Source organism: Agelaius phoeniceus, chromosome 3 (assembly GCF_051311805.1).
Source record: "Agelaius phoeniceus isolate bAgePho1 chromosome 3, bAgePho1.hap1, whole genome shotgun sequence".
Taxonomy (NCBI): Eukaryota; Metazoa; Chordata; class Aves; order Passeriformes; family Icteridae; genus Agelaius; species Agelaius phoeniceus.
This window is the reverse complement of record NC_135267.1, coordinates 19202939-19221442: the sequence shown is the minus strand read 5'-3', so window position 1 is coordinate 19221442 and position 18504 is coordinate 19202939. Positions and strand designations below refer to the sequence as shown.

Here is an 18504-nt window from a genome sequence, read left to right as displayed (position 1 = left end):
GGTGACGTTATGATGCTTGTATCCCCATTCATGTGTTCTGTTAATGTTGGATATTATGTTCTGTACCTTTAAGACCGGCTCTGAAGAGGGAAAGTTTTGTTTTGGTTTTCTTATCAGCCTGGCGGGACACAGAGACTGCAGCTTTTGCTTTTGCTGCTTTTGCTTTTGCTGCTTTTGCTCTCTCTTGCTCTTGCTTGCTTCGCTTCTGCTTGCTTTTGCTCTTTAGCTAATTCAGCTAAACTGTCCAATTTCTTCCCGGATGGTTTCTCCTTTCCTTTTTCTGATCATTTCGAACCTGCTCCAGACTGGGACCTGAGAAACACCAAGATCCTGCACCTTCTGGCCTGCAGCAGCAGCCCCAGCGCCGGAGGGACTGAGAACAGAGTGACCACCCCCAGAGAGACTTTCTGAATTTGTCATCTTTTTCAGAGCGGTGTCATCTGGTATTGTTCATTTTGTGTGCTGGGGGGTGCTGTGCTTGTTAAATAAACAGGTTCTTTCCACTCCTCTCCGAAAAATCCTTCCCGAACCGGTTGGGGGGAGGGGCTGTGTGGGTTTGCTTACTGGAGGAGCCCTAATTTGGAAATTCTCCTCCAAATTTGCCCTAAACCTCGACACTCTCACTATGGTCAGATGGCACATTCCTTTGGGACTCTGGGATGTCAAACAGCCCTCACAAAAGCTACAGCACTGAGAGGGCCACCACACCACATATGGAGTAGGCAATAAAAATTAAGGAAGAGAGAATGAATGCCCTGTTCCTTGTGATACTTACACACAAATATCGCATAATGTCCTGCACCATTCCATTTTCCTCAAAGAACAAACCTAATTCAAACTGCTTTAAATAGATAGGACCTACTGTTATGTTACCACCCCACACCCCCAAAAAAAAGAAAAAAAAAGAAAAAAAGTGGATATTTCTGTCATGATACTTTTGCTTTCCTGATCACAAAAGCATGCTTTACATGTTCTGATTTCCAGAGACAGAAAGCAAGACAGACATTTTTCAGTAGTGACAGAACCATTTAAATACTTGCTTCCTAAGAACAGTTTAAAGTCTTAATTGTGAATCAAGGAATATTTTGTAACTTCAGCTCCCTTCAACAGCTAATCAAAGTTGAGCCAGTAGCCAAATCCAATAATAATGTTAAATAAAAGACAGTTGAGATACAAGAACATAATTTAAACATTTAGATCTTAATAGCAACATCATAATACAAAATTAAAAACAAAAATAGGCATTTTTATAGTGAGAATGTATTAAAGATACCTTTGTGTCATAAGGACTTGCCTAACACAACACTAATAAAATACTCTGCAGTGTATAGTGCTGAACTGTAGATGCTCAGATACTCATTTCAGCATCTTCTAAGTTATAGGGAACCCTCCCTATATATTACAAAGACCATTATACAACATTCCATATCAAATGCAAAATAATTCCATCTATTGTTAAAGAAATTTCATCTATATATAATCACTTCAACTATTATTGCTATATTAATTTCAAAAGTACAAAATTATTAATTATATACAAAAAGCCTCCCCAGAATTTTGGTAATTAGCAGAACATTTCAGTTTCTTTAATTGCTTTCATTAGAGTAATTTGTTCATTTTATTAACACCAGATGCAATAACACAATGCTAAAAATAAACATGCATTATACAACAAATTTATAGTTTTCAAAAAATGTTCATTACAATTAGTGTACAATTAGTGAATGCACATATAACTCTTTTCCCCCACCTTTAATGAACTATTGTTTGAAACAGAGAAAAGGGAAGGAAGAAGAAACCAAACAATGCTATTCAGCACCAGTAGAAAGTCAGATCTTTAACATTCCTGTATATCAAAAACATTTTATCTGTGTCACTAAACAGGTAAAGTTTACAATAGTCTCATTTGAAGATGTATTGATTTATATTTACAATACTTTATAGTCAATAAAACATTTTAACAATATTTAAAAATTGTTTAAATTCATAAAAGTATTGCAGAAATTTATAACATTTACTTATTTTAAGTATATACAAGGAAGTCCACGTAAAATTGTCCATGTTCATCTGAAGAACTGACAGAGTAAGGAACCATCTAAATACAGTTTGCAAAACCCCAATTATTTGAAGGCAGCTATCATTGAACATTCAAATATCCTTAGTTGCCATTTGCTTCTGAAAACAAAAGTTCCAGTCTTAAAATTTGAGTATGTAAACTAACATGTTTTTGAGATCAGCAGAAAATGTATTCCCACAGGCATAACATATTTAACAATGACAGTAATGATTTTGTAGAAAACTGTTAAGCTGTAGCAGATATAGTAATTTTCAAATATCCAGTATTTTAGCAGCTCCTTGTGTTTCCAGTTAAACTTCCTACAGTGCTAAAATACGACAAGTGAACACGTAAGACATTGTTAGAATTTTAAAATCCAATTTATTTTTGGCATCTAAAGCCTCTTGTAAAATGTAGCCAAGTAACATCGACTTCTGTTGTCTGAAAGCCAATAACCAACCGAACAAAAGTACACACTGTGCTTTAATCTCCAAATAATTAGGTACCCAAAATTAAGAAAAAGTAATAGAAAAGTAAAAAGAACAAAATAAAAAAATATTGCACAGTCACATTACCTAGAAAGTAAAGTTGATGTTAAAAAGCCCTAAGTGTGGATGATATAAATTATCTTCCATATAAAAAGTATAAATATCTCTTAAAATACAGCTGCAGCTATACTTTAACACCACACATTATCTGAATTCATCTTTTAATGAGGTAATAACCAAGTCTCTGACAATGCTTTTCTCTACTGAAAATATTTTAGGGCAGCAACAAGAAAGAATTTTTCTAAAAATATTTCTGAATCAAGAACAGCAATGTGTGCAGCTCTCCCTATGAGAGAATCTGCTGTATTGGGTAATGCATTAATTACATTATAACGAACCAAATTACATTCCTTGTTTTGAAGAACTGGCAGAAGCAGGTTCTGGATCATTTCAGCATAAATTGGTCCTGTAGAGGAAAAGAAAAGTTGTACTGTGTGAATTGCCAGAAACTAACACAATTCTTTGACCTTGAGCTCAGAATGAACACATTTCAGAGTAAGAGAAGTAATGAAATGTGTTAGGCTGTGGTTCTGTTAAGATAGAATATAAAGAAAATTTAATTTCCTCTAGAAAAATGTTGGAAAAATAATTTGAAGCTATGCATTTTAGTATTTGTACATTTATAGTGAGAATGTACTTATCAGTATTAATTTATTATATTACATAAAAGTTATTTGTCAATATATAGTACTAGAATGCAATTGTACTAGGATATCTAAACAGTAAGTACAACAACTGACCCTAACTGATTATGGAAAAATTACCTTTTTTTCAGTGCTGTTATTAAGCCACAGCTAAATACAGCCCAGGGCTTGATGCTACAATTTGATATCCTCAAGAATCAAAATTATTTGTCCTCCCTGTTCATGAAATAGTACATCAAGGGCTGTGTCTATCTCACCTAACTATCAGTGAAGTCAGTGAGCTAGAAACCTGTTCAGTCTCATCTCCATCTGCATGTAACAGAACAGGACAGATACAGAAAGCAAGTCAGCCTCCATGTGGATTTTCTCCCTCTACTGCTACTACAAAGTAAGCCCAAAGTTTCTAAACACATAATAGAGGTGCCTCAGTTAAGCAGCCAAAATTAAATGGGAGGAGATTGATATGTGTGAGGTTTTAACCTGAGTGGTTTGTTTATTTTGTGGATATTTATTACCTGATTGTTTATCCTTTAAAGCTGTTTTACACATCTCAATGCGAGCAGAGTGATAAGGAACATAACGATCCTGCAGAGATCCTACTAACACAATGTTTTTGAAGTAATGAAGACCTACAAGAAAAAAGGTATCACTTATACCAAATCCTCTGACCTATTGTTACTGAATAGTTAAACATTTTACAATTGATATTTGGCACTAATTTATTACAGGATCTTGCACAAAAAGGGAGAAAAACCAATTATGATCGGTAGAGCTACAAAATAATGAGCTGTTTAGTACCAGCCTTTCCTCTGTACATATTTAATAGACATGGCCATGGCTCAGTTTTAGAGTTTCCCATTAAACTGAGTATGGTTCAAAGCTTCATCTTGTTTCTGAGGAATACAGTGGTTGGTTTCTGGCTATACAGAACAGAGTAAAGCCTCCGCATGGCTTAAAGACACCTAAAGATGGATGGTGCCTTGTCTTCACTGAAGTTTCAGACAGCAGCTGCATTAGAACTCGTGCCTAGACCAACACATACATGATACAGCCCACCTAGTGCAGGTGCCTCTCTAAGGCACTGCCTCACTGTAAGGCTTAACCAGCTCAAGCACAGGTGCAGAATCCACCCAAAATAACCTTGAAGTATAATTAAACCTTTATAACTAAATTCAGACTTCCTAATTCCTGAACAAGCACGCTCATAGTAGAACAATGCAAAGGTAGGAGCCCCCAGTAATGACAGAGTTAGAGCCCTTAAAGACATTGAATTGTTACATTTTCTCTAGGAAGCTGCAGCAGATTTCTGGCGCTGCCCATCTGTTGTAGACCAAACACAATGGAGCACTTTAGGAAAATAGTTTGCCTTAGAACAGCCCCTTCTGAATATCATATTTTAGACATAAGTATCATTAATCTTTCATTATGAATAAGTGTTTGATCAAAATCTTCAGCAGGAGCAAAGAAAGTACATAGGGTATTTCATAAGATAAGTGAATTGTACTGTTTACCTATTCTTTATCCATCTTGGGGTTAAGCAACAGGATGTGTTTAACATGTATGTTCTTTGGCAAATTTAAAATCTAGAGTCACAAGCCACCATACAACTATGTAGCTGAGACCTTGACCCTCAAAGCACCACCTGCTGGATCCACAGCAAGTTTTAGGTTTTGCTGCCTTAGGGATTTTCCCAGATGCAAAGCCAATGTCCAAAGAAGACACCACATTAAGCAGCAACAGTTTCTTCATTTTAGACCCCTATTTAACTCTATGATTACAAAAATCAACAGAAGTTGCAAATTCAGGGCTACACTTCTCAAAAGTGTTGTCAATCTCTTGCATGTACCCTGGGGTTAAATGACTTCTGGAAAGACTTATGTTTAGAATCACTGTTGAGACCAGCACATAAATTCCCTGTATTGGGATTCTGAAAAGAGGAATTGTGCAAGTTGGGGAATCCCAAAATGCCTCTCACCTTGTATCTGAGAGTCAAGATTAGCCAATCCTGTATGCCCACTGAGGGAAGAGAGAGATGGCAGGACAGAAGCAGGCCTTGTACTGATCAACAATTAAAGGCACCAACACCTACATTGTACATACAGTTTATTAACTCACCCCTCAAAGGAAAACTTTCTTCCTTCTCTATGAGGGAAGCATAAAACTTTCTTTTCTCTTTATTTAAAATCATTAATTTTTAACATCTGTTTCTCCTGTCTCCCTCAGCCTTTCCTTCTCCCTTACACTGACCTCACTGAAGGACCAGGAAACAAGATGGTTGTAGCTGAGTCTGTGGCCCAAAATACAGCTCTTTCCAACTCTTTGGCAAGAAAGAAAAAACTGAGCCTGAAGACTTTTATATTCCTTCTACCATTTATGGGGAACAAAGTCTGAAATGTACATTATGACTCTTGAGACAATGCTATGCAGGTCTTTCAAAAATCCTGTCATATAAAGGTCTGCCATCAGAAAATATTTCACATTTCTACAACAGACAATAGTACTCCAATGACAGTGTCTCTAGCCATGTTGAAACACATACACACAAAAACCATGGAATATGAATTTTTTTAAAGCCAACTGATTAATTAATCTGATTATGTCTTAGCAGGGGTCCCACAGTCTTACTCAGCATCCAGTGTGTAACTTCTCACATAATGTCTATTTATATTCAAACATTTCTTTTCAAAAGACAGCAAGACTAGATTGAGTTCACCTTTAAATACCAATTCAGCTTTAAATATTACAAGGAAATCACTTTGTGGTGATTCTGAAGGGGGAAAAAAAAAACCCAAGTTGTTCTAAAATCAATTTTTGATCAATATTCCTATCTTACAAGTTTTCTTTTTGCTCCTTCTTTATTATTTTCTGCTTCTTCCAAGTCCTTCTTCCAAGCACCTCAAGAGCTATATGTCAGTCTTTTCCTGCCATATATTTGTACTTCATTGCTCTTGACAAAATTCCAGCTGTGACAGCCTAGAAATACTTTGATCTAGGAGTGTGCCTGGATTTTTCACAAAACAGCACAAGCATCTCTGGCTCCACAACTGCTTGACTGACACACATTCACGTACATCTGTCAGAAACTACCCCCCTGCTGGCACATTACCCACTGGCAAAACGCATTCTTGGCCAACAGTTGAAATAAGGATATTCAACCCAGAAAAAACTGTATGAATAATATAGTATGAATAATCTAATTGGGGATTTAGCTATTATGCTAAGTACAACTTCTCCTTCCTTTATGAAAATAAGGTTTTGTTTTCCCTGACCATCTTAATGAGGTAACAAAAGATTTATAATGTAGATAAGAAAGGCATATAGAGGAACAGACAACCCTAAATGTGTATGAATGTACTGGACTCGTCACCCAGTGGCTCATAGATCAATATTTTAAAAATGCCCTATTTATCTATTGGTATAGTGGCTGCACTCAAGTTCTGCTCATTAGTTAGGAAGGAAAGTCTCAAAGTAATATCCTACCTCTGCAACAGAAATGGTTCACTGTTTACTTTACTTGAAGAACACAGGACTTAAGTAACTCTTAAATATTAAAACTGAAACAGGAGCTTTTTGAAAATAAAGGGGTTTTTCTTAGGTTTAGATTTACATTTATACACAGTTGCCTTTAAGAGATAGGAAGCATTAACAAAGCTTACCTGCTTTTTTACTAAGTTTATATAAGAATGTCTGTCGTGGATCTGAATGGTCTCGACATGTCAGTTGCAATAAAGAACCAGACTTCTTCCATTTCTGCATAAACCACAGTCCTGCATTGTTAGGTACAACATGAGTATAGATCCACAATAAAATACAAAAACTAATTAAACACAAGTATAGTATGTAAAATTCATAACAGTCTCTCAGATGTTAATTTTACTTTTCATGTAAGCATTGTCAAGCTCAGACAGTTTAAATTTTCATTTTCTTTCCTGTTTATCTACACAATGAAGCATGTAGGCCTTTATTTCAACTAATGTACATGTCTGCCCAGAAAAGATAACTTCCAGAAAGTGTAAATACAGTAATGTTAGCCAGAATATACACATTCTATTTCAATAATTTGTATAATATTAGAACATTTTGATGTACAAAAAACAACAGGCATTACTTCTCCAATTTCTAAACTGAAGCCAATAAATGCAACTTGGAAAAAGGAAGCAGAATCTTCTCAGGAATGCCATACTAGAAAGTTTTGTTTGGTACTATTTCTCTTTATTAGTCAATAATAATAATAGGTGGCTAACTGACTTTTCAGGAAATCTTGCCTCCCTCACCATGCACATCTGCAGAAACACACTGCAGGTTGTAAGGCATTTTTAAGAGAGAAAAGACACAATTGTTTAGAATTATTTTAATGTATCTTATATAATTGTTTGGCAGATTAAGTATATTCAAGTTCAATTTATTATAAATTGAGCTCAACAGAATAAAACTGGAGTTTATTTATGCTGCAATAGAAAACCTGAACCAAACATACTGGAAAATACTTAAGCCAATCTCTTCTTGCACATCCTTTTATTGATACTTTTATTTTATTCTCTCTGCTTATGACAGTGAAATATGCAGTTTCTCACAATCACAGTAATGCAGAAATGTGCACCCCACATAAAATTGCTAAGTTCATTTCAAAGACAAGATTTCCCCTAAACTAATACTACTGAAAATAATACTTCACCTGTATTAACAAGAGCACTGCTGTTGTAGAGGGTACCAAGATGTGGTCCAGACAGAGACAGGAAGGTATGAAGTTTGTTGAGGTAATACTTAAATCGATGTCTTGTGAGTACTGAACGGATTATTAAATTACCCAGTGAGTGTCCAATAAAGCTGTAAAAGAGAAAAAACAATATAACATGGAATTTTATAACAGGATTTTTTTCTTTTCACAGAGAAAAAGAAAACTGGTGCCATGAAATGGTAAAAGAGCATAGGAAAAAAATTAATGAGAAGTTTCCATTCAAACTTGTATTTTATGTCATTCAGGAGCCATAGCTTGTCCATGTCTCTCAAGCTGCACAAACTCATTAAAAACATGTTTTGAACTCCTCCAGAAATATTTAATACAGCATTTTTGAAAAGCTAACAAAACCAAACTATCCTTCCACCAGCATCTACCACCCAAACCCAAGATTATTTCTGGGTTCATTTCCCTTAGCACCATCTATTAAGAAAATATTTTATGAGCTATGCATGACTGAAATCATCATTACTTTGGCATGTGATGGCACTCAATATGATAAATGTATGAGCATTCCTGAAACAATCTAGTGGAGAGAGATTCCAAAGGTAGTCCTAATAGGGCTTAAATGAACCTGATTATTTAAAAACAGAAGCACCATCTCAGACTGACCAAAAGAAGTGATTATCAGCTTGAGCAGGCAATTGAAGAATATGTCTCTGTCAGGACAATCACACTTTAGGTGTTTCCCTGGTTAAGCAATTTAAGGGAAAGATGGATGGAACTCTTTAGCTTCTTGTATCTAAGGATAAATATTTCTTCACGTGAGGTGCTTACTGTCATATATGCAAGCCTATATAAAGCATTTCTTTAAAATGGACATCACAAAATTAAGCCATTCTAGTTATTATGCTGACAGATCCCTGCTGAGATCAGGCCCACACCAGACTAGGCACTGACTTAAAGAAGACCAGACTCACAAAGTTAGAAGGAAAAAGTGCCTTCCTGCATTACAGATGTAACCCCAGGATATGGTGAAAACAGAAAACCATCCCAATTATGTACAGTAGAACTATCACTGCTGGATCACATATGTGCTACAGTATTATACTTCTACAATCATCCTTCCTGTTTGCTCTGTATCACTACATTCATTAACAAAAGTAGGTAAAACAAAACTTCCTGCAACATCTGTGTAAAATACAGTGCTAAAAGATTACTTGACTGTTTAAAAATTGGAAAATACCAATTTAAAGGTAAATAAAAAAATTCAAACAATTGGTTATAGAATGGCAGAACCACCCAGAACTCCTAAACTTGGAAATAATTATGCATTTCTATAACAGAAAAAGGGGTTTTGTACATTATTAATACAGAGTTTAAGCATGCATGTATATTCTTCTCAGTTGCTTTTACTACTAGATTTCCAATATTATTTGTATGAGAAATCCTTTGCTTGAGCTTGCTATATTTGCCTAATTTTGAAATGAAAGATTATGTATCCTCTGTGGTGTCAGCACAACAGCAGTGCATTTGCAAAACAAAACACTGAGCTGCTCTCTTGAATACTAAAATTTAAAACTATTCTGTTGGAGGACATCATAAAAATCCACACAAGAACAATAAAAACACAGATTTCTTTACAAACAAGTGAATGCACACAGAAATTGAGTTGATCCTGAAGATGATCTGTGTTATGTAACTGCTTTTGAGTAAAACAGATTGTTTTCTAAAGAAGATCTGAATACTAGCAGAGATACTCTCTTGACAGTTCTCCTATAGTTCAGACAGTATTTACTAAAAGTCATAAGGGGATGAGAAACTCTTATACTGTACCATAACAAAGGGCATTTTCTGTGAAAAAGCAGCAATCCATCTATCAAGTCTATCATCCCTAAGAGTACAGGCATACCTAACCAAAACTTCAGAAACATGAAAGATCCATTTTGAGGAAAACTGGGAGCTCACAATCAGCTGTGTGAATGTACTTCAAAGACTAAAGACTTGTAGTTAATTTGAAAAGCCTTAGAAATATAATAAAGGCTACAGTAATACATTGTGATCCAATTCAGATGCTTAGGTGAACCCATAATAAGCCTTAAATTTGTTTTTTAATAGAGAAAGGTTTTAAAAATTGCTCAAATCAAAAAGGAAAGGAAAAGGAAAATCCTTCAAAAATAGGGTCTTGAAAATGTAAGACAGGAATGTAAATCCAACTTACTCATGGGATGCTCTGCAAAAGCAATGAACACTAGGTGGCAATATTACAATCTTCTAAATATATCATTAACACATTGAAGTTGACAGAATTACAGTTCTTATACATGCTTTATGATAACAGTCTACCAATTCAGATCATACTAGAATATCAGACACAGGAAAACCACATTATTCTGTGCCAATAAACAAAAAATCCAACTATAAAAATTCATGGAAGGAAGAAAAACAATTAAGATTCATAATCAATGAGGTGCTGAAACAACAAACAGAAGTTTTGATATATGCACAGCATTAAAAACTTTTGTTTTTTTTTTTATGAGCCAGTGTTACTCAGGGAAGAGGATGACAAACTGATTAATCTACCTGAGGTCAAAGCCCAATACAAGTCATCGGAAATTTATGCAAGACCTGACGTGTGCAAAATGGTTTCTGAAACTACCCTATAAGAGCAGGTGCTTTATTCCCCAGCTGCCTGGTTACCTCAGGACTTCCATCCTCATAGATACTTAAAACTGGAATGGGTATGACTGAGCAATTTGACACGGTTCAAAGTTGCATTAACTTTGATGGTGGCATTAGTATGACTGGTCCAAACGACTTCCAGATGTCCCCTCAACCTAAAGCCTCCTGTGGTTCTTTATTAAACAGTTCCTTTATAAAGCAAATTGCATTTGTTTTGAATCAAGCTTCCAGCTCATGCTTGCTCCATGCTTGTTGTGAGCACAGAGATTTTGTTGAGAGATGAAGGAACGTGTTAGTGAATTGCTGCAATACTTGGTATTAGCTCTGCAGGTACCAAAAATGTTTACTGAAGCTGACACTATTCCAGTGGTACAGGGAGTGTCTTTTCTCAGTACAGGAATGTAGCAGCGTAAGTAGAATTTCGCCATTACCTGAGAGCATGAGACTCTGCATTTATCCAAATATAGGGCAGAATCTCAGAACATCTCTGGACTTATCTTGACCTGAGCTGATTTTGATTTATTTAAGCTGTGACAACAATCATCTGCCAGTGAACTCCCAAGTCAGGTCTAAAGTTGTATTAGTTTCCCTACAGTTTCTATTAATAACAAGTAGTTATTCTTTGTGGCCTGAACAGTGTATCACCAGAATGAAGTGTGGTGTGTATGACTGTGGGTACAGGTATCATATGGCAGAGGTCCCCAATGGTCTTTTAATGGTCACTGCAGGAGCACAGTTGTGTAACTTAGGAGAAAAAGTCAGCATTAGGGATAACAGAGAATGGGAGGGAAAAAAGAGTAAATGGGAAACAAACGAAAGAGCATATGTGCCAATTGGACATATAGAAATATGAAATTAATCTATCCAGACCAAAGGCCAAGGAAGCTGGATCTCCCACCATGAACATTTCTGTCCTTATACTGAAGCCTGGGATGCTGATGTCCAACTGCTTAAGCAAGACAGAATCTGACCATCTTAGGATGCTGGCTTTTTTTGCCATAAAAAATCACAAATTTGGAGACTGCTGTCTATTTTGACTGGTTATGGAGCAACACTCATAGAGAGAACACTTCCTTTAGGAGATGGGGAGATTTTTTGGAAAGAAACTAGCATCATTCAGGACACCACAGGTAACTACTACAACGGCTGTTTTTTACAGTGGCATAACCAAAATGAGGCAGAAAGCATTGGCTTCCTGAGCAGAGGATTTCTCAGCAGTACTTTCCCAGGCTTTCTGGGTTGGCCCTTCAAGGCCTTGCATAGAGGCACATGTCTTTCTAACAGCTCTCTCATGTAAACTTTCTCATAAAAAAAAAACTTAAGTTGGGAAATGAAAACTTTGGCTTCAGTAGGGCCCAAAACAAGTACACACCTTAAAAAGGAAACTAAAATAAAAATTCCTAGGTTTGTTTTTTTCTTTCAAATGACAAGTAACAAATAAAAGTGAAGAACATTTACAAATCCAAAGTCTTATGAGAGAAGCAAACCAAAAGCAAACAAGAGTTCAGTTCTCAGGTATAAACCATGAGAAGATAACTGGGTGGGTTTGCTCATTACAGCCTTCAGACAACAGCATGGGAGAGAAGATCTTGGTGTAGGCTGGTGGGTTACAGATCTCTTCTCTCCCATACCAAGGGTGTTAACAAGGGCTATGCTACACCATGTAGCCTGTGAAACAAAAGTATGATCACACAGTGCTTTTAAAATTTTTAAATCAACAGTTTAGACAAAATTAAGCATGTCAGATCTTGCCTATCTCAGAAACATTTGTTTAAATAGTGAGATTATGTTTAAATGTTTTAGATGTTTCCTCCAGCTGAACAAGGCCTACCAAACACATGTGAATGCACAAACTTGTCAGAAACACATGTGACTAGCAAGTCAAAAAAACTTCTGGATGTGTAATTTGAAGGTGCCTAAACAAATGGATAAAGTCAGGCTTGAATTAGGTTCTTTCATCTATTGATGAGCTAATTCCAGCAACACTGCTGAGTTAGTAAGGTAGTCTGCCCAAATGGTGCACCCTACCTTGAGAAAATAAATGCAACGGGCATTCACAGGAGTGCATGGACTGTGGTGAGCCTTCTAATAAGATGTAAAACATGTTCTTTAGCAGATGAAATAATCAGAAAACATAAAAAAGAATGAAATACATTTTCATGCAGCTGCCCTTCAATGTCACAGGTAAGATGAAAGTGCCCTGTAGGAGTGACAAGACAGTCTGCCATGTCATACTTGGTGAAGGGACTATAGAATCAGAAGGAAGCTAACTTCATCCTGGCATAGTGCTATTGCAGGTTCCTTTGACTTTCTCAAAATACTATCTGTTTTTCTGCAGAACTCTATTATGCAGAATTTGTAGAAGCACAAGACAGCAATTCCTTAAATGTAATGCTTAACCTCTGCCCTAAAACCAGCAATAGATGAGCTCAAAACATTGTTCAGTCTCCTTTCATCTGGCAATTCCCTCTCTCTCCATTGTCCTCCTTTCCCCTACTCCTCCCCCGTCCCAAATTGCCTTTTCTCATCTCTCTTTTGGCCTGCTCCTGAGCATCACAGTTTAAAACAACCCAGGGCTCTAGTTTAAAGTTTATTTCTGTAAATAGTATAGAACAGATATTACCTGATTTTTGAAAGGGGTAGATTATAAATTTGTATATACTGTATAATTTCATCTAAAAGGCGATCTGTCATGGAATCAAAATCAGCAAAGGTATCATTCTGTAAAATAAAAGAAATAAAAAAATAATAACTGTATTTTCTAATGCAGCAATATACATTCTGCATTCAGTCTGAATTCTTACTCCCCAGTGTTTTGATCAACAGCACACAAATAAAAGCATCAATATTAACTCTGAATACAAACACTACAGCTAGTTATTATAAATTTTTCATGTCATTTTCTTGTAATACGGCATAAAGTGATACACATTTTACTGTAAGACTACTTTCTTTTAAAACACCAAAACAAATCTTAACATTACACACCCAGCCTTACTTCTAAGCTGTTCTCTACACTTAAGATTAGCTCTAGTGAAAGAACCAAGCTGCATATTCAGAATTATATCACACTGCCCATGAAATAGAGATGAGTTAATTACTGCAACAGCGGTCTACAGTAATACCAGTTATTCAAAATTAAACAAACAAACAAATTCCTTAAGGCCTTTTCCTCAGTTCATAGCTGATTCTCCCCAATGATCAGCAGTAAGAAATTACAAGAGATAGGCAAAGCCTGCCTAGAACTTTTCAACACAAGTTCCAAAGGATCTGTGCTAAAATCTGTAGTGTTCAACATATTGGTACATGATCTGGGAAAGGAAAGAAGGAGATGAAAAATCAGTTTGTAGACAAAACTAAATATTCAGAGTAGTCAAATCTAGAACCAACCAGAATTTCACAAGAATCTTACAGTACTGCATGCCTGGGTGATAAAATGGCAAGAAATGCAAACAAATGTTACACAGAGAAAACCACCCCTAACTGTATATGCAAACAATAATCTACATGTCTGTGTTGCATATAATCAGCATGTCAGGAAAGCAAGGAAAGAAAATAGCAATATAGCATTTTGTCAGTCTGTAGTGCAAAAAGCATCTTAAATGCCCTGTCTAGTTCTGATCTTTCAATTTAAATGACAAGAAGTTTCAAGTGGGCCAGGAAGGGTACCATGGAAGAACAGAAACTTTTCACATCTAATTGTAAGAAATAATAAATGGACTAAGTTTCTTCAGTTGCCTCTTCAGAGAGAAATTGTACTTGTTTATAAAATATGTGAAAAAAAATTTTATAAAAACTGAAGCAGTGAATGAGGAATGATTATCAAGTATTTTTTCCAAAACAAACTGTAAGGTAAATTACTTCAATTTCCTTGTTTGCAAGTGAATTACTAATGTATACAAACCACAGAATAAATCTCAACTGTATGCTATGGATATAGAAGTAAAAAGATTCAAAAAGAATCAGCCAACATTAAGGAGAAAAAGTCTGTCAGCAACTATTAGGCTCATTGGTCTCAGTGGAATCCACAAATCAGAAAGTCTCACAGCTGCTGACTGACACAAACTATAGGGCTAGAGAAGAACAAGCCTGGCTTGGTGCCTGTCCAGCCTGTTTCACAAAGCATCCCAGCAGCTACTGCCAGAAAAATGCTAGTGCACTTAATGAAGCTTTTGTTTGAGCCACTGACAAGACTTTGTTCTAGTTCATCTCTGAAGTATGTCTAATACAATATGTAATACACACATACACACAGACAAAAAGTAAAAATTGGTCTTTTGTGCTTTGGCAAGTTTAATTCATAAGAAAATAATAAAATTCACAAAAGTTTAACACAAGAGGTAATTTGATATTTGTTCAGTGTTATGATGTAGATCTTGCAGAATGCTGACGAAAGAGCAGCAGGAATTTTGTATTTCTTAGATCCTCTGAAATAACACATCTCCCCTCTTGCCACACCAGTTTTCACTATTACCATTTTTACCACTAGTATTGAGCATATTTTATCCACAATCCAAACTGCTTATGCTGAGAACTTAGGAGACACAGTACACACAACAAATTGGTAGTCACAAATGTTACCCCTTAAAATATTTACCTTCAATACCATACAAGATTTTGTAATTACTTTGACACAAGGCACAGATCAAATAATGGATTCTGTGAGAATACAATAAAAATACACAAAATGTGGTAATCACAGTAGTGCAATTAAATAAACATCTCTGAAGGTTTACACTGTTCATAGTTTTACAAAAATTCTTTTTTAGTTGGCAAATACCTGATTCCTTTCAGACATAAGAAATTCAATTCTTCCTCCAGGCAGCCCTAGCTCAATGTAAGTCTTCACTAATCTTAGATCTGCGCTGTTACCTTCAAAAGAAAAACAATCAAGAGTTGGATTCTGCAAAGTTAACTTGCAATAAAAGCACTCAGAATACTGAAATCAATCTCTGGCACAGCTTTATATTTAAACACAGTTAATTATAGCCTGAGCCCTAATTAAAATTCAGTAAGACTTTGAAAGATAAACTACAATGTCAAATTAAGTGACAAAATGGTGTATGAAAATGACATTTGATGCAAACACTTTTAAAAAAGCAAGGATGTAGGAAGTCTTGTTTGATTCTGTCTTAGCCTCCAACTGATACCTAGCACTGTGAACATTACATTCTTGGAAACATAATTAATTTTGATAAAGCAATTTAAAGAACTCAAAGTGAGCTTAAAGAATTCGGTGAAGGAGTATTTCATAAAATGAAAAGGCAGAGTGAACTATCAACAGATAAAGATACTTTTAGATACTGTGGTACCCAAAACAACAAATGCTAGTTTAACTAGCATCCTGAAGATTTTTCCACATCAGTAGTCATGGATGTTTTTGAAGACAGGGGAGCCTTTTTTGTCTTCAGGATTTTTATTTACACCTGTCATTTATAGGAAATAGCTTGTATAAGATCGCCATTTCATAAGAAAATTCTAATCATGTGGACTTTCCTAAGGCTTCAAACACATGTTTTTTTAACAACAGGCTTCTTGGTCAAGTTAACTTTTGTGCTGCTTCTACATGCAATAGCATGAGAATATCTACACTAGTAAGAGGGAATACCTCTGAGTCCTGTTTTTAAAAGTACTTAACAAAGGTTGCTTTCTGCCCAAATGAGGAAAGAAAAACTATGCTGTTATTTTATTTTTTTAACTTAGGAATTTGAAAAATGAAGAAGGTGCCTGTGCAGTGTCGGTGCAGTCCAATACTCTATTCTACTGCCCTCTTGTGTTTCCTTACATTGTTAATTTAAGAAGTGTCTCAAAAATGCACAAAAGCTAGAGGGACTATTGTTTCTTAATATACATTTATGCTTTGAACTAAAAGCAGATTAATATATTCAAGCTACTTAAACTTTTATAACTCTTTCAATCAAAAAGAGGTTTTTCTCACTTCTACCAAAGTAGAATCTTTGTCCTTAAAAATACTCAAAACCCCAGCTGGGTTGCATCCTGGGCAATCTGCTGTAGACTCTGCTCTGAGCAGGGAAGTTGAATGAGACAATTTTCAGTGATCCCCTTCACTCTCAACCACACTGTGATTCAGTGACTTAACCTTTTAAAACTTCATAAACACTTGACTGTGTTTTTAACATGTACTATTTCTTTTTCCTAACAAGATACAGATTTCATTTTTCTTGACAAGACAGCAATTATAAAGAAAACAGTTTTGTCAGTAACTCCATTCTAATACCACAACATGGACAAAAAATTCCTTTACGACATAAAAAACTGAAAGATGCACCTGATGTGAACCATAGCATTAAACAGATTTATGTGCAGGGAAGTTTTATTAAAGACAGAAAATTCTCAATTAAAAAGATTTTATGGAATACATTGTCAAATGTAGCAGTACAATGTCAGATTCCCATTTCCCTCCACTGAACCTATTTCAGGTGTTCAGTTCAGAGTTTGAATGACCAAAGCGAAATCTCACTGGTAATCTGAACTGCTCTCTTGTACAATATCACATTTCCCAGCATACCATCTAGGCCATGGACACAAACTATAAGATGTACTCCTTCTTCTGAACACTCATCATCTTCCATACTGAAATAAGGTATTGAAGAAGCCAGTTTGAAAACATCACTATACATAAATCCAGGAAGTTTAAGTTGCCTCAATTCTTCTTTAGCCTGTAGGAAACTGGAACAAAAAAATACTTATTTTACATTTACTATTGCTAGATAAATGTGGGGTCTTCCAAGATACAGTTTTCTACTGTCATTTTGCTTTGTATTCTATGTAATTAATACGAAGGAAAATATATTTATCAAATTACTATTTTCACAAAATAAGCCATTTCCTCAGAACATTTTTACTGCAGATTCCTACAGCCCCTTTTCCTCTGTAACAAAAACCATATCTCAAGTTCTACTCTCTTCTCATCTTTGCAAACTCTCAAGTATTTCTGAAACCACTAATGATGTGTTCATTGTGGTCTTAAGCAAGCAACAGCTTTGTTTACACACAATAAAAAAAATTATAGGAATTATAACCAATTGGAAGTCAAGATTAAGATTTTCACTGACTTTTGATAATTCTTGCCAAGCCTCTTTCTTAGGTCAGAAGAGAGCTGGAGTCAGTGCTGTAATGTCTCACCATGAGGTTCCTGAGGTAGGCTGAAAAACTGACACTTGCTTCCAAAACAGCCAGATCCAGACTTCTGATCTTTTACCTATTCCATGAAGGCATACACTGTAAGGTTTTTAATAGCTGAGATACTCACATACTAGGAGCTCCTTGGGTTTCTTCCTCCCTTTCTTCCACTTTGCTTAGTTTTTGTGCATGGCCTTCCTAATTGCATATCAGTTTCCCTGCAGCACATAAAGCTTTATGCTTTCCTATGCTTCCTTAATCCATCTGTTCTGCATGATCCCTCACGGTGTCATGCTGTACCCCATCCTCTTCTGCTGTTCACTATTTCCCTCCCATTCTCCCTTTTGTTCTCTGTTTTCCCTGCTTTATCTTTAGCTCCTTCCTCACTAACTGGCAGGAGCAGGCCTCAATGAAGTCAGCCTGAACAGAAACCACTGCTGACAGCTGCTCTTATCACTCTGCAACAGAAGCTACTTGAGTTTGTACTCAAGGCATGTTTCCTGAACACACCAAGGGTGGTTCTTTATGGAGCAGACCATACCCTCTGGATTCACAGTTATCTCATATTCCAGGAGACTCTGCTTTTCCTACAGCCAAGTCCTTGATTTTATTCCAAGCTCCCTTTTATTGTTACAGAACAGCCTGAGTAGTCTCTGCTCTTCATCTTTCCCATTGCACACCAGTACCACCATACAGCATTTCAGAAGCTACTTTTCTTGCCATTTCTAACCTGTTTTCCTCCACCTGACTGCT

General features: G+C 35.9%; 1 protein-coding gene and 1 long non-coding RNA gene across 3 annotated transcripts in view; one reads left to right on the top strand and one right to left on the bottom strand.

Annotated features, from left to right (window-relative positions):
• Nucleotides 1-1564: 1564 nt before the first annotated feature.
• Nucleotides 1565-18504, bottom strand: part of FAM135A (family with sequence similarity 135 member A) — a 79733-nt gene continuing 62793 nt past the window's right edge. For both annotated transcript variants that reach the window (XM_054629383.2, XM_077174794.1), the window contains 7 exons: nucleotides 17138-17298; nucleotides 15389-15480; nucleotides 13232-13329; nucleotides 7924-8075; nucleotides 6905-7015; nucleotides 3764-3877; nucleotides 1565-3010 (listed from right to left, as the gene is read on the bottom strand). In XM_054629383.2, coding sequence (XP_054485358.2) covers nucleotides 2805-3010; nucleotides 3764-3877; nucleotides 6905-7015; nucleotides 7924-8075; nucleotides 13232-13329; nucleotides 15389-15480; nucleotides 17138-17298 — 934 coding nt within the window. In that variant the 3' untranslated portion in view covers nucleotides 1565-2804. The remainder of the gene's footprint in view (nucleotides 3011-3763; nucleotides 3878-6904; nucleotides 7016-7923; nucleotides 8076-13231; nucleotides 13330-15388; nucleotides 15481-17137; nucleotides 17299-18504) is intronic.
• On the top strand, nucleotides 3784-9297 carry LOC129118143 (uncharacterized). Its single transcript, XR_008533950.2, has 3 exons — nucleotides 3784-3891; nucleotides 5472-5702; nucleotides 8138-9297. It is a non-coding gene; the product is annotated as an uncharacterized LOC129118143 (long non-coding RNA).